Source organism: Gymnodraco acuticeps, unplaced genomic scaffold (assembly GCF_902827175.1).
Source record: "Gymnodraco acuticeps unplaced genomic scaffold, fGymAcu1.1, whole genome shotgun sequence".
NCBI lineage: Eukaryota > Metazoa > Chordata > Actinopteri > Perciformes > Bathydraconidae > Gymnodraco > Gymnodraco acuticeps.
In genome coordinates, this window is record NW_022991575.1 from 697,072 (window position 1) to 712,814 (window position 15,743).

The 15,743-nt window shown below is 44.4% G+C and overlaps 1 protein-coding gene and 1 long non-coding RNA gene across 2 annotated transcripts in view; one reads left to right on the forward strand and one right to left on the reverse strand.

Annotated features, from left to right (window-relative positions):
* Window positions 1-15,743, reverse strand: part of tp53bp1 (tumor protein p53 binding protein, 1) — a 37,373-nt gene that overhangs the window by 8,541 nt on the left and 13,089 nt on the right. Inside the window, 13 exon segments of the mRNA XM_034197470.1 lie at window positions 159-379; window positions 1,410-1,562; window positions 1,648-1,713; window positions 1,939-2,194; window positions 3,793-3,882; window positions 8,383-8,449; window positions 8,541-8,732; window positions 8,839-8,955; window positions 9,941-11,018; window positions 11,211-11,380; window positions 11,470-11,564; window positions 11,672-11,798; window positions 15,483-15,634. Of these exon segments, the coding sequence (XP_034053361.1) occupies window positions 159-379; window positions 1,410-1,562; window positions 1,648-1,713; window positions 1,939-2,194; window positions 3,793-3,882; window positions 8,383-8,449; window positions 8,541-8,732; window positions 8,839-8,955; window positions 9,941-11,018; window positions 11,211-11,380; window positions 11,470-11,564; window positions 11,672-11,798; window positions 15,483-15,634 (2,784 nt within the window).
* On the forward strand, window positions 4,482-7,722 carry LOC117533622. The gene is made up of 2 exons (XR_004567083.1): window positions 4,482-5,265; window positions 7,216-7,722. It is a non-coding gene; the product is annotated as an uncharacterized LOC117533622 (long non-coding RNA).

A 15,743-nucleotide genomic window follows, 5' to 3' on the forward strand; every position in this document is an offset into this window, starting at 1 on the left:
CCTGTACCTGAAGCAGGCGTGGGTCAGAGAATCACTGAGAGATTAAGGTGTTAGAAAGTCAAAGAAGGAGAAGGCGTGCACAGAGATCAGCATGCAGCTAGTAGAGAAGATGAAGCAGAGGACTAAAGCGAGATGGAGAGAGTTTGATGGGCAGTACCCTGAAGGACGTGGCCCCTCGGCTGGGCGGCATGAGGAAGTCGGGCCTGGTGAATCCGCTGCTGCTGGTTCCTCCGGAGCTGTGCTGCAGCAGGCTGGAGGCTTTAGACGACAGAGAGCTGATGTCCCCGAGGTCACCGGAGGTCATGGAGCTGCCGCCGGTGCGACACGGGGAAATATCGCCGTCCAACACCTGGCAGTCCACCACTGGCTCCTCGCTCTCCTGGTAACAAAACAAAACACTCACTTTGAAGTCAAATACATGCTTTGGTGGGTGGTCAGCATCCTGTTCAGCACCTAACATCCAATATTCTGACACATGGGATCATGATATGATTTTTTTGTGTAATGAAAAGCTGCCTTTGCATCATCTTAAAAAGGACTTTACATCCTTCTTTCCAATCTTTTTCCAAAACTGCCAGATCCTGGTCATGTTAATGTTATGGCAGCAGTATATGTTTTCACTGCGAGGGGGACCCAAGTTCCCATCAGCAAAAACACGTGGGTTTGCTATCCTGGCTCCAAAATGGTGGAATGAGCTCCCCATTACTGATTATTATTAGCGATAGAATTACTGACAAAGCACTTATATACTAATAAAGGACTGGCTTATCTAAAGCCAGTTGAGTAGCACTTGAAATGTTTTAGCTCTATGAAACCTGATATGATTCTGTTTTCTTCAAGTTTGTGTCTTCTTGGTCGAACGCACTTATTGTAAGTCGCTTTGGATAAAAGCGTCAGCTAAATGTAATGTAGTATAGACATCCCAGCATAGCTGTTTTGGCCCCTTCAAGGCAGCGGCAACAAGCTGTGAATAAGATTTTATTACATTTTTTTTATTTGAGTGTGCCTAACTTTTACAATATTTTAATTCGCACCGGTTTCTGGATGAAAAGGGTTCGCAGATGATAGATACCATTATTCAGTATGGTAAGATACTTATTATAAAGCTCATAAAGAATGTTGGATTTCTCTCTGTTTTAGCCCAGTTTTTGGTCTTCACCACCTCATGAGGGTTGTTTACCAGGCCCTAACTGGGTCTATCTGTTGTACCTGCTGATTGGGTAGTGTTCAGTGGCTGTTCAAAGCTCTTAAAACAACACTACGACGGGGGTGAGAGGGAACAGAAAAGTAAAGTTGTGCACTAAGTTGAAACGGTATAAAGCTCCATCAAAAAAGCAGTGAACTAATCCTTTATAACATAATTAAACTGTACAGGTGAAGACATTAGAAATGAGAAATATATTGGGTACCTCTGTGACTTTGCGGTCCACCTCTTTGCCGTCCTCGTAATACACGTCTGTGATGATGCGTGTGACGGTGGTCCGCACTTCCTGGATGGTGCGCATATGTCTGCGGTGTGCGGGGGCTGCGGTTCTTCTAAAGGACGGAGACTCGGGCTCACCCTTGATAACAAAAACATAAAAAGTTACTGGGGCAATATTTGACACAAGCTGAAAAAAAGTTATGATAACAACTAAAAGTACATACCCTGTTGGCTGGGGAGCGCAGCCCCGGAGCCTCGGAGGTCTGCTGGGAGACTGTCCTCTGACGGATCTGAGACACAGAGCGGAGGGATCAACACCTCCACATCTTCACACTCTACATCTTCACACTGCACCTCCACACCCCATGCAAGCACTTACTTGTGTTTGTCAAAAAGAAAACACTTCAGCATTTGTATTAACATTTGAATTGGTTTAATATTATTAACAAGCTGCAGAAATCTGTAGCATAACCTTTACATTATGCATTATTTGAAGTGAATAATAAGCAACGGACCTTGTTGGACGGACTGGAGGTGACGGTGCTGTCGGAGGGGGCCCTCTGCCGGGCCTCTGTCCTGTTGGGGGTGGGGGGCTCTGCAGCTTGATGCGGCCCTAGCCTGTTTGCAGAGCGCTCTGCAGGACCTTTACGGGTCTCCTGCGATGCTGCCAAAATGTCCTGTTGTGAAGGTTCTGATTGGCTGTTGGGGAGGCTGTTGCATCCCAGCGAGGAGGCCTGGGAGCTCCTCTGCGGTGAGGAGAACAGATCTCCTCTGTGAACAGCAACAAATGAGATGCTGTGGGACATCTGGCAGGCAGCCAACACAAATATGGTGCCAACATGACCATCCACTGGAATTAAAAATGGAACTAAAAAAGCAGAAGCCATGGAAATAAATCTACATATTTTAAAGTGGCCCTATTATGCTAATGTTTAGGTCCATATTTGTATTGTATTTGCCTCTACTGTCTACTTTGCTGCAGCACCTTAAAACCCTAAGAAGCACTTTAGGGCCTATAATTAGATAACATAATGTGATTTTGTTTACAAACTAAAGGATAAAAGAGAACACAACCGCAGAAAACATTTTGTAAAACAACCTCACTTTGTCAAAGCTTGAGGACAAAGCTATTCCTCTTCTCGAGAGAATATGCAAAAAATAACCTTCCCACCTCCACACTCCAAAAGTAGGTCACACACACACACACACACACACACACACACACCACACACACACACACACACACACACACACACACACACACACACACAACACAACACAACACACACACACACACACACACACACACACACACACACACACACCACACACACACACACACACACACACACACACACACACACACACACACACACACACACACACACACACACACACACACACACACACACACACACACACACACACACACACCACACACACACACACAGCTATATTCTCCTCACGTACACATAGACATGCTGGCAGGGAGACTAAGAGGGAAAAAGGGCAGAGCAAACAATATTTACAGAGTAATGGAGGCAGATGCATCATGAGTGGGCGGTAATATAATGTTGTTGCAGTGTCAGCAAGTGTGAAGTTGCTGTGTCTCGATACATACTACATTATTAATTTACAACTCAGGTCATGTTATTTTTGTGATTTCTCTATATTCTATATATGTTTTTCTCTTTGTCGTGGATTTCAGTAACAATGCTTTACCGACTGAAACGCTGACCAGGAGTTTCTCTCACACCCTGCACATGCTTATATTACATTGATCTGTGTCTCCATTGATTTGCGCCTGAGAAGGGCTCAAATATACAGCCAGTCACAGAACTGTGTTTAGAAAAGAAGCCAAAGCTATTCCTCTCCTCGAGAGGATATGCAAAAAATAACCATCCCACCTCCAAAAGACACACACACACACACACACACACACACACACACACACACACACACACACACACACACACACACACACACACACACACACACACACACACACACACACACCACACACACACACACACACACACACACACACACACACACACACACACACACACACACACACACACACACACGACCTATTTCTGTCTACTGAAATACATTACAACAGGGGAAAGCTATTCTTACTTCCTTCTTAGGTTAAAGGGACATGTGGAGCTGGAGATTTTCTTTGTTATCTATATATTTCAAATCTATATTGAAAGCTTACAAAACGCTGGTGTGATCATATAGCAAGTCCCCCCCCCCCCGGTGCCTTCATGTCTTACAGTCTGTCCGGCAGTGCCAGAAGGTACTTTATAGAATTAAAATGGGAAAACTTTAAAACGTTTTTTCACAGATGCAACATGTGTTCTTACCTGACAGGTGTGCTGTTGCCCCCCCCCTGGCTCTCCTCTCTTGCGTCCTGCTGTCTGTGAACCTGCCGGACACGACTGAACACTGACGGGCTGCAGGGACACCAAACAGCAGGGTTACACTCTTATTCTTACAACCAGCACCAACAACTGCTCGCAAAGCGGGATCATGACTCACTGATGAAACAGTGTAAACTCTAATAAGCTGATAAAATGTTTGATGATGAAGAGTTTCTTCTAATTGTCTTTATTTTGTATTGTTTACATTTTTTTAAATTATTATTATTTATTTACTTTTACCAAGTTGGCCCTCCATTGTACACATTGCATGTTATTTATAGATATTCTGTACCCTATTTGACTTTTTTGAAATCAGGTATGTAGCATGAGCGCATGAACCATTTGTGCTAAGGTCTTTTAACCTTTTTTCTGTTTGTCTTGAGTTATGTTTCAATTGTTAAAGCACGTTGAGCACTGTATAAATAAAGCTTTATTATTAACATTATTACATTTCTGCCAACAGATTCTTATAACTGCAATAGCATTACAGTAAGCTGCAGTCGGACAAATTTGCCGGTAATAATCTTCATGTTGATATGACACATGGGCTCTAAACATTTAATTGCCTCCCTCCACCAGGGCACCATCGGTTGGACCATAAATGATCATCCATAGATCTAAATCAGTGTTAGAGTTTATTGAAGGATAAAAGTGTTTTCATAAACTGTGTTTTCATAATGTATTCTCATTGCTGTGTTACAAGGAGTGTTAATGGAGGAACAAAGAAGAGTCTGTTTAAAATGGCACACATACACACACACACAGATTCACATGACTGACAGTCACAAGATCCACACTAACAAATAAGGCGTTGGTCAAGACCACATGATTGTCTCATGTTACTGTTTGTTGAAATAAAAAGACTGCACTGAGAGAAGGCGGGGGAGAGTTGGCTCTCCTAGCTGAGAGTTGGCTCTCCTAGCTGAGAGTTGGCTCTCCTAGCTGAGAGTTGGCTCTCCTAGCTGAGAGTTGGTGCTCCTAGCTGAGAGTTGGCTCTCCTAGCTGAGAGTTGGCTCTCCTAGCTGAGAGTTGGCTCTCCTAGCTGAGAGTTGGTTAAGGAGTTGACATGACATGTCACTCGCTGATTCTCCTTGCAGCAAGTAAACTTGAAACATGAGTCCTGTTATCTTTGTTCACTGGGTTCTGGTAGATTTGAACCGAGCTGGGGTTTACCCTTACAAAGTAATATAGATACACCACATTAATTGGTCCTTCGAGCCGGATTCCAACACATCGTGACGGGAAGGAGGAGGGAAAAGACACGCCGCAAGTCTGTCGACAGCCGGGATCATCAGCCGACCCCGAGAAAGACCCGGGACGCAGAATTCGTGGCCGGGCCGGTGCTTATATGTCCAACCTCCCTCATCCTCGGCACGATTGACGGAATCCAACCGGACCAGTGACCACAGATAACGGGTAAGATAAAAAGTTGATATACATGGTTTCTCCGCCATTTAAGGAGGTTGAGAAAGGTTTCTCCGCCGTTAAGGAGGTTGATAAAACGTTGATAGAGAAAGGCTACTCCGCCGTTAAGGAGGTTGATAAAACGTTGATAGAGAAAGGCTACTCCGCCTAGGAGGAGGATTGACGTGTCTTTGGGTACACTTATGAGTGATTGAGTGAAAGCAGTGTGTAAAAGTGTCACAAAGTGGAATCAGCGCACAGAGTGGAAACCTAACGGTGATAACAAAAACTCTGTGGTCTGTTGAAGTACACTAGTGGTGAATTAGGAATTAGGTTCTGACCGGCACGTTGTCCAGTAGGAACACCAAGCAGTAAGAGAATTAAGCGACAAATTGAGAGCGATAGTGGAAGAACACAAAGCGCAGGAACAAAGAATAAAAAGAAAGCCCCCCTTTTTTCTTCACAGCTTTCCTCTAATTGCTGAAGCAGCAGCCCGAAGTATGACTGCTTGTGCTTCTTCTCAAAATGCCTCAAAAATGGCTGCTGAGCGTTGAATTTAAAACAAGGAGTGAATAATCAACGACTGGTCTGAAGTTGGAGTGAATAACATTGAAAATTAATAGATCAATGTGTCGTAGATATTTAAATAAATAAGAAACTATAATTTGTCGTTTTTAGCATAGTTTTTGTGGGATGCAGTTACGTCACATTGTGGTTTTCATGAGAAGTTTTGAGAACTGATTGTTACTATTGCATTGCATTGTGAATTTTGTGGTATTTGTCATTAGGTAGTTTTTGTAATATCATTAGTAGACATTAATTGTGTTTATGAAGAAAGAGTAAGTAAACAGGAGGGATCTGTTCATGTTTAAACATGACAGAGGTGCTGCACGAGGCTAAAAGCACACTGTTGGCTAAACACAGAGAGGTGACTGATGAGAGAAGCTTGTGCAGGAGCAGCTGCAGGGCACAGAGAGAGAGAGACAGGAGAAGTAGATGTTTTGAAGAGTTCAGAGAGAGTACAACTTATATAAAGTTAACTACTAGTCTGAAGAATGTTATATTGTTTTGTGAGTAAAACATGAAGTAAAAATATATCTACTAGATATAAGAACAACATGCAGCAACCCAGATCAAAGAAAAAAGACATAAGAAAGCGTCAGCATCAGCTTTCTTCATAGGAGAAGATGGGGAAGAAAATCAGATTTTCTTTGTGGGACCAGGACAGGGGAGAGGCGGGTTTAACAGAGGACGAGGGAATGATAGAGGAACAGGCAGAGGCAGAGGAGGAGGCAGAAACGCAGAAGGCAAATTCCTCTGCTACAGGTGCGGAAAGGAGGGGCACATGGCGAGAGACTGTGAGGAACAGAGACCACAGAACAAAGAAGGGGGACAAAAGGGACAGTACAAAGACGAAAGACATGGGCCCCCCCCCTTCACATAACCTACATAGTTATGACAACTGACTAGACGTAGAAAAGGAAGAAGAGGACGTCCACACACATCACATTGACCTTTCTGAAGTATTCAGAATAAACAACAAGATAGTACTCCCTGTTAGTCTCTATTAAACAGCAGCTCATTTGAGTCATGGGCCGTGCCATGTCTCAACAGGAGGGGATGGTGACAATAATAAATGAACACTTCCATACATACAACTACATTACATTTTCTAAAAACTTTTGTAGAGCCTGTGTAGTATGTTGCAGACAATGCTCAAGGCAATGAGCGACCACAGAGAGGAAAGTAGAAACATGCATGAGAATCACACCCACGGCAAAAGGGTTGTCTCCCTTTGAGATCATAACAGGAAGGCAATTCAGACTACCAATCACAGACGAGGTGAGGGAGGAGGATGATGCTGAGGCAGAGACTACATTAGCTGAATGGATGAGCAGACTCTTCAGAAGTAATGAGATAGCTCGAACAAATAACCTGCCAGACATTTCTACTCCCTTACAGGATACTCGAGTGCAGACTGGTGACCAGGTCCTCGTGAAGGTGATTAAGAGGAAGCATTGGCACTGTCCACGGTGGGACGTTCCCTACACGGTACTGCTGACAACACCGACTGCACTAAAAATCGCCGAAAGAACTACGTGGATACATCAGAGCCACTGCAAAAAGATAATACCTCTCCAACTTAACGACGGATAAGTGGTGGAAGTCCGGCTACAAAGGGCGGTGTTTCATTAGGAAATACTGGTCTCAACCCCGGTGAAGAAAACAACAGAACCACTATCACAACTAGACTTTGTTGGGAAAGGTGTTGTGTGTAGTGACCCTGCTGGGTCTGACGCTAATGACTATAAAGACACTGTAACCAGCTAGTAATTATGAAAAACAGGAGGGAATTTTAGAGTTTATTGAAGGATAAATGTGTTTTCATAAACTGTGTTTTCATAATGTATTCTCATTGCTGTGTTACAAGGAGTGTTAATGGAGGAACAAAGAAGAGTCTGTTTAAAATGGCACACATACACACACACACAGATTCACATGACTGACAGTCACAAGATCCACACTAACAAATAAGGTGTTGGTCAAGACCACATGATTGTCTCATGTTACTGTTTGTTGAAATAAAAAGACTGCACTGAGAGGAGGCGGGGGAGAGTTGGCTCTCCTAGCTGAGAGTTGGCTCTCCTAGCTGAGAGTTGGTGCTCCTAGCTGAGAGTTGGCTCTCCTAGCTGAGAGTTGGTACTCCTAGCTGAGAGTTGGTGCTCCTAGCTGAGAGTTGGTGCTCCTAGCTGAGAGTTGGTGCTCCTAGCTGAGTTGGTTAAGGAGTGGACATGGCATATGTCACTCGCCGATTCTCCTAGCTGGGAGTTGGTTAAGGAGTTGACATGACATGTCACTCGCTGATTCTCCTTGCAGCAAGTAAACTTGAAACATGAGTCCTGTTATCTTTGTTCACTGGGTTCTGGTATATTTGAACCGAGCTGGGGTTTACTCTTACAAAGTAATATAGAGATACCCCACAAACCGTTTACCACACAGTCAAATATATTTGTAAAAATCTCAACACATTGGTTCCATTGCGAATGAAGTGCCCTTGTGAAGGCTGAAGAATGTCCTTCAGCTGCTATTTACTCCCAAGACTCAAAGAACAGATTAGTGCTAGGTTACCTGGTAACAGCCTTGGCAACAGTGGTAACCTTGACGACAGGTCCATCCTCCTCTGATAGGGCGGGCTCTGGAGGATAATAAAAAACACAAAATGTATTACTACGAGGTCACATGTGGCAGGATGGAGTATAAAAGCGTGAGGGAGGTTGAGCTCTTACTCTGCAGGCTGAAGCGCTCCGAGCTGCCCTCCTCCACCGGGGTCACCAGCTTCATCCTCAAACTCAGCTTCCCGTCTCCCTTTTCCATCGTGTCATCCCCGCTCTCGCCCGAAACAATGTCACTGGCTGCCATCGCCCCGTCTGCAGAGACATCCCCCACCGCGCCTGACTTTTGAGAAAAGGAAGTGATCTCTGGAGAAAAGGAGAACATAAAGCTCTGCATCAGATCTTGTTACACTACTGGACATTTAGTGAACAAGTTGTTGAGCAGCTCATGTTGACTGAAACAAGAACCCACCAATGGGAGTGCTGTGTCTCAGCGTCTGCTTCAGCTGGCCGATCAGAGGAGGCGTGGCACTGACAACAGGACCTATCAGCTCGCCTTCTTTAGGAAGAGTGAAGTGGAAGGACATTTCTGTCGTAGGAAAATAGAATTTGAATCAGTTTAGGTTTTTTCAGTTCGTTTCTATCAGTAATAATAATGGCTGAGATCTGGGAATTTGGTGATAACATTAAACATGTCAGCAACGTGTAGTCAGACATTACAGATTTTTTATTAAATCCCAAGAAAACAGAATGCATTTTATAGAGAAAACAATTGTGACCAATAAAAGTTTAAACCCAATTTGGCCTATTTTATTTTCCTGCGCAATGAAGGAGATTGACCTAGAGATAAAGTGGCATAGAAGAACTGCAAACACAGAACAGAACAATAGTTGGATAAAACTGATTTTTGGACATCAAGGACATTGATTCTGTTGTCCTGTTGCATCCGAATTGACTACAGGAATTAGATATATAAACCAGTGGTTCCCAACCTTGTTTCCACTACGCTAACATGCTAACTGATACCTCATTCACACCAACGCAACTCCGGTTCAAGCTCCGTGCTAGAGCTTTTCAGGTTCAGAACCGGTTTTTCGGTTTAGCTCCGGCTCTTTTCACATCGCCCAGAGTCCGACTGGTGCTGCGTCATTGCGTCATCGTTTGCGTCATGACGTAACCGTTTGCGTGCCTGCTTCATTAAGCCAAACCGCGCGGAAACCCCTCACAGCTGACACCGACAACAACAACAATGGCCGATTGTGCTCCAGCTTCCTCTGTACCTCTTCGGAAGACCAGATTCCCAGTAGGTAGCTGGTCTCTTCAGTGGACCACTGCTGCTTGTTAAGTTTCTCCATCGTTGTGTACAAGCTGGATAAAACGCGGGCTTCTTGTTGTTGTTCAGGAGTTGATCCCACCCCTGCCCGCCTCGGAAAAAAACGGATTCCGGAGCTAAGAGGCTGTTCCGCTGCGGTGTGAACAGGAAAACCCGGTGCTTTTCAAGCTCCAGCTCCGAACCGGCCCTGAAACACCGTTGGTGTGAATGAGGTAATACAGTATATCTGTGCCCAGCTTACCTCCAGAGCTGTCACTCAGGCTCTTGTCTTTGTGCCCCTCTGCTTCAGGTCCCGCCCTCTCAGTCTGGGAGAGCCTATCAGGAGCCGGGAGCAGCTTCTTCCCCTGAGTCTGGGACTCATGGCCGTTGGTGGAGCAGGACACTTTGCCTCTGGTTGGCTGGGAGCTGTTGGTCTTTGCCTGAAGAGGCTGGGAGTCTCTCTCGCTGTCTGTGACCACGGTGATGCTGTCCTCTCCTCTGTTCTCACTCTCCTCCTCCATGGGCTCAGGAGACAGCAGCTGACTCTGAGAGAGAGCCAGACCTAGTCCAGAGGCCTCGCCTCCCAATGTGCTCTCTTCTTCCCCCTCCATCACCTCCTCTTCTTCTTCCCACTTATTACTCTCCCCCATCACGTCTTTGACTGTTTGACTGTTGCCAGCTGCTACCGACTGCTGTGACAATGATTTTAAAGGCTGACTGTTTGCTTTTGCTCCTGCCTTTCTCGAGTCCACAGAACCCTTCACTCCATCCACAGTCTGAGAGATCATAGACTGTGAGGGAAAACTGCAAGGTGTAGGGTCTGCGGGGGGAGTCTCCTGCACGCAGTTGTTAACCGTCACATCAGAGAGATCGACCTTGGGTTGTGAGCAGGACACCACGTCACTCTTACTGTCTTTTACATTCACATTTTGTACATTCAAAGAAGTCGCTGTCTTTTTGTGCACTTCAGACTTTTGCAACTGACTGGACGGCTCGTTCTTGGCACATGCGCGATGCTTTGGTGATTCGGCAGAGGGGGAAGCTTTTGAGCTGGTGGCAGTTTGTGACTGTGAAGACATACCGTTACTCTCTCTCCTCTGTTGTGAGTCGCTGTCGCAGGGCGGCTCCTTCAGCTCCTCGATTTGTGTTGCCTGGCTATCCTCCTCTATATGTTCTGAGGTCTTCTGAGCCTGGCTGCTGATCTGTGTGTTCACAGAGAGCTGCAAAGGCAACGTGAAAGGAGCTGACTCCAGGGGCTGAGACTGCGTCTGGCGAGGCAACGAGGCTTTCTTCTTATCTGACTGCTGTTGTGACTGGCTCTGTGTAGGGACAAACACGTCCTGAAAATAAAAATAAACACATATCAAGAAATAAAGATCACCATTATAAATAAACCTGCTGATTATTCAAAACGCTTCAGAAATATTAGGAAATAGTGAAATATGTGCAAAGATCTTAAGATATTGCAATATGAACTGATCTTATTTTAATGAAGCTGTAAACTGGTTCAAATGAATATAATAAGTACATACGTGAGAAAACTCTGGCTGGGACGGTAAAGAGAGAGTGCGCTCTAACACAAAACCAGGGGAATTCTGGGAGACAGGAGTAGAGGCCGACGGGTGTGGCTTAGAAGCGGCCTCTGTTTCCATTGGCTCGGCTCGGTCTTCGGGGGGCAGTGAAGTGTCCATCGGCTCATCAGCTGCTGACAAAGGGAATACATTGAAGCTCTATGCTCACCACTTGTTTCCTAAATCAAATCCAGTCATCAAAGTAGGTTTAATCATTTACCGTGTTTATTCTCTGCTTCTGTTGGTGAACTGGGAACTATCAAAAGGTTCTGGGAGAAGTTGTCTTGGGTGGCGGCAACAAAGTCAACAGAGCTCCTGAGGAAAAAGAGCAGATGGTCATTTTCTAAGTTGTGCTTGTGTGGATGCTTAATAATATGAGAGCACTTTGTGACTTTTGACACTATGAACATGACGTGACTCACTGGGACAGAGTCTCCTGCACCAGTGTTCCCTGTCCGGACAGATGCAGCAGCCGCAGGGTCTGGGCCGGTGTGGCCGTGGGGTGACCCTGCTGCTCCGGCTCAGACACCGTGCTGTCCACTGCACCGCCTGGGAGTCGCAGCAAAGAAACAGTGAGACAGAGAAAAGAGACAACAGTCCAACTTTTATCTTGTTTAAGCCATTTCCAACACCACTGTACAATGAAAAACACAAATAACTGAAAACAATACATTTAGTTTGGTGCCACTACATTTTATTACTTGCAAAAAGGGGCAAAAATACTTAATGTATATTTTCCTATGTTGGATGTAGTTAATAACTATATTGAGAGCATATATTAATTGTAACGTCTTTCTTTGAGCTGCCAGCATGGGATCTGCTTTGGCACGTTGCATATTTGTGTCTCTACTGTGACATGTCTGCATGCTTTAACGTTCAAAAAGGTCTTTATTTTTCTCATACCGCCTGTGCTGCAGCAACTCTTTTCACCCTCTGTCTGTTGTGAGTGGTGATCCACTTAGAAATGTCTTGCCCTTTAGCCCATCACATTCAATTTGTTGGAGCACTAGCCAAAGAAGAGTGAGTGGGGGTGGGGGGGTGGGAGCAGTGGCGGTTCTACGGGGGTGGCACGGGGTGGCAGCTGCCACCTCAGAAAAAGGCCTTGCCACCCCAGCTGCCACCCCATTTGGCAGCTTTGTTTTGAAAGAAAAGTTGTGGCATCGGACATTTATGAGAGAAAATCTCTAATGTCCGAGTGCAAGTGAATGCAGCACAAGACGCGAGCCTTGTAACCCCTGGCGCGAGCGTGGAATTATGATTGGCGGCGATTTCATTTGAACGGGGGACAGCTCAAAACGAGAAGCATTTCGGATCCAAGTAGACGGAAGGAATGAAGTATTTGCGGTCAGGGTATGGCTGGGGTAGGCTACAGCCATACCAAGAAATGGCTTAGCCCCACCTTAGCCCCACCATGAAAAATGATGTTAAAGTAAGCAAAATAAAGTCCGCCAACTCGCGCGGGGTAAATTGTACAGACAGCAGTTAGTAAGATTGATTTCAGCAGCCACTTGTCTGGAAATACCGAAGACTAGAAACGGTTTTGAAAACTTTTGTCACGTAGTGATGTCTTCTTAATAGAACATCTTTGATAATGTCTTCTGGCCAATCAGAATCAAGATAACGGCGTGGTGTTGTTGCAGGAAGTCCCGACGGAGAATAATTGTGCTGTAGTACATCTCTATTTACATCGATACAACATTACATGTTGATAGAAATCAACACGTAATGAAATAAGACCCACGGTTTGATGATTGATAGGTGTGTGGGCTGTCTTTCATTTTCACACACAGAACAATGGGGGCTATCCACCCTTATCCACAATGTAAAGTAATTCACACAGCCTCTTCCCTCTTCTCTCTGTGAGGAGCAGCAGGTTCAGCTTTCAGAACAAAGTAACACAAAACTAAAATGGCATTCATTTTTTTAAATGTGTCGTGTAGTAATAGATGTATTTATTTTTCTTCTCAAGAGAGTACCAGAATGTGTATTTTATGTTAGTATTTCAAAAAATCGCCTGGGGGAGAATCCCCCCAGACCCCCCTACAGAGGTTGGGTTTTCAGCATGTCAACTCTTTCACCTGTGGGGAAATTGCAGGATTGGCTCCAGGTCGCCCTTTTTACTACAAGACAAATGTGCCTTTTTATTTCATACAGTTGGATTGAGACAGGGAAATAATCTAAACCTCACGCGTGGCGTTTCACTGTCAAGGGGAGCATGTATGTAATTACATTGCAAATACTGACTTGAGCCCCACCACTGTATGGGTTAGCCCCATAGATTAACCAACAAAAATACTCTGGAGCCGCCACTGTTTGCGGTCTACAATGACAGAGAAGAGCCTGTCAAGTTTGGCTGTACTCAGCATTTAATCAAAACGCACCATAGCTTTAAATCTTAATATGTGAGGCGTTTTGCTGAACAAAATGGTAATCGCCACATTCAGCTGTAATAGGCATGCCAACTTGATGCTCTGCTCACGGATGAGTCGATGAGAATAGTAAACTGTTAAGATGATGACCTTACGTGTGTATAATATTGTTCTTCTTTGTGGAGGTCTGCCCCCAAAAAACAGTTTGAAGTCCTGAGAAAGTCAAATAAGACGGTGTGTAAAACTTCACTGCCCAGCCAAAAAAAAGTAACCACTTTGATTTAACTAGGCCAGTAGGTAAGGACTTTCCACTGGATAATAACTGCAGCGATGTTTTAGCTGAATACACGTTTTTTAACCCTAACTGATGCAGTTAGTCACTTCTTTAATGTTTGTTCTTTCTGATGTAAAGTCAAGGTTGTAACTGTTTGCAATGAAGTTGTGGGGCGCTGAACTGTTCTTTTGAATCTTTTGATTTATGATAGTAATTACTTGTCTTTCAAATTTGAAGGAGGGTGAGCAAGCATCTTGAGGAACATTCATCATTAACTCCTCCAAAAAATATAGTTTATTTAATAATAAATGAATATGTGAATCATAACAGGGATTGACAGCTGATAGGAATAATATGATTGTTAATAGTATCATATTCATACAGACAAACATCGATGAGACAGTTAATTAATGTACTTATTGCAGCAGTCTGCATAGATTGGTACCCCTGCTGGTCTAAGAGTGAAACAAACTCATTCAGTTATTGTTCAGTTAAAATTCATTAAATGATGTGTGCCACCTTATATATTTATATGTAAGGCTTTACTGATGTGCCACAATAATGTCACCTAATGTTATTGAGTTAAAATATCAATATTGTGGCTTTCCAAGTTAACATTGTTGATATGACTGCGATTAAATCAGCATATACTTCTGCCAGGGGATGCCACCCCTGAAATTCTCCTGCCACCCTCTTGCCACCCCATGAATATTTGTCTAGATCCGCCCCTGGGTGGGAGAGAAACTCTCTCTGGAGGGAACTTTGGGACTTTATGCCTTTGTAGACCATTTCAATGCACAAAAACCTATAAAACAAGGTCAAAGGGAAAACGCATAATAATAATACATTATATTTAAATAGCGCTTTTCTACAACTCAAAGATGCTTTACAGTATGAGGGAGGGTAGACAAACAAGGACAGGCAAACAAATAAATATAGTAAAATAAAATAAACAGAAAAGGCAGTCAAGAGGAAGTTGATTGAGAGGGGGGAGGTATATAAACCTAGTATACTATAAACAAAATACAAGTATAGTTAGTGAGTGAGTGAGTGAGTGAGTGAGTGAGTGAGTGAGTGAGTGAGTGAGTGAGTGAGTGAGTGAGTGAGTGAGGTAGGTAGGTAGGTAGGTAGGTAGGTAGTAGGTAGGTAGGTAGGTAGGTAGGTAGGTAGGTAGGTAGGTAGGTAGGTAGGTTGGTAGGTAGGTAGGTAGGTAGGTAGGTAGGTAGGTAGGTAGGTAGGTAGGTAGGTAGGTAGGTAGGTAGGTAGGTAGGTAGGTAGGTAGGTAGGTAGGTAGGTAGGTAGGTAGGTAGGTAGTAGGTAGGTAGGTAGGTAGGTAGGTAGGTAGGTAGGTAGGTAGGTAGGTAGGTAGGTAGGTAGGTAGGTAGGTAGGTAGGTAGGTAGGTAGGTAGGTAGGTAGGTAGGATAGATATAATAATAGTACCCCTTTAACAAACAGTAGTTATTTGAAAAACATTTGTGAAACTGTATAGTCTAAAATTACCCATATGTAATTTATAAACCATATTGTCCAACTCTACTTGAAATTGCAGCCAGTTTGCTACACATTGCACTGCATGTATGCATATTTACCCGTCTTGTCAGGGTCGAACATGTCCTCCTGTGAGGACGGGATCTCCTGCTCATCAGACGCCTGCAGGACCTCTGAGTGCAGCAGAGCCTCGATGCCCCGCTGCCTCCCCGACTGACCCGAGGACTCTGACCAGCTGGAGCTCACCTCAGATCTGCAGGCGCACAGAAGAAAGAACCGCAGTGGTCACAACGTTTTTCAGTCAGACGTACTGCAACACATGTACTCGTGTATCCCTTCATTAACACCAACTGTTATGTTCC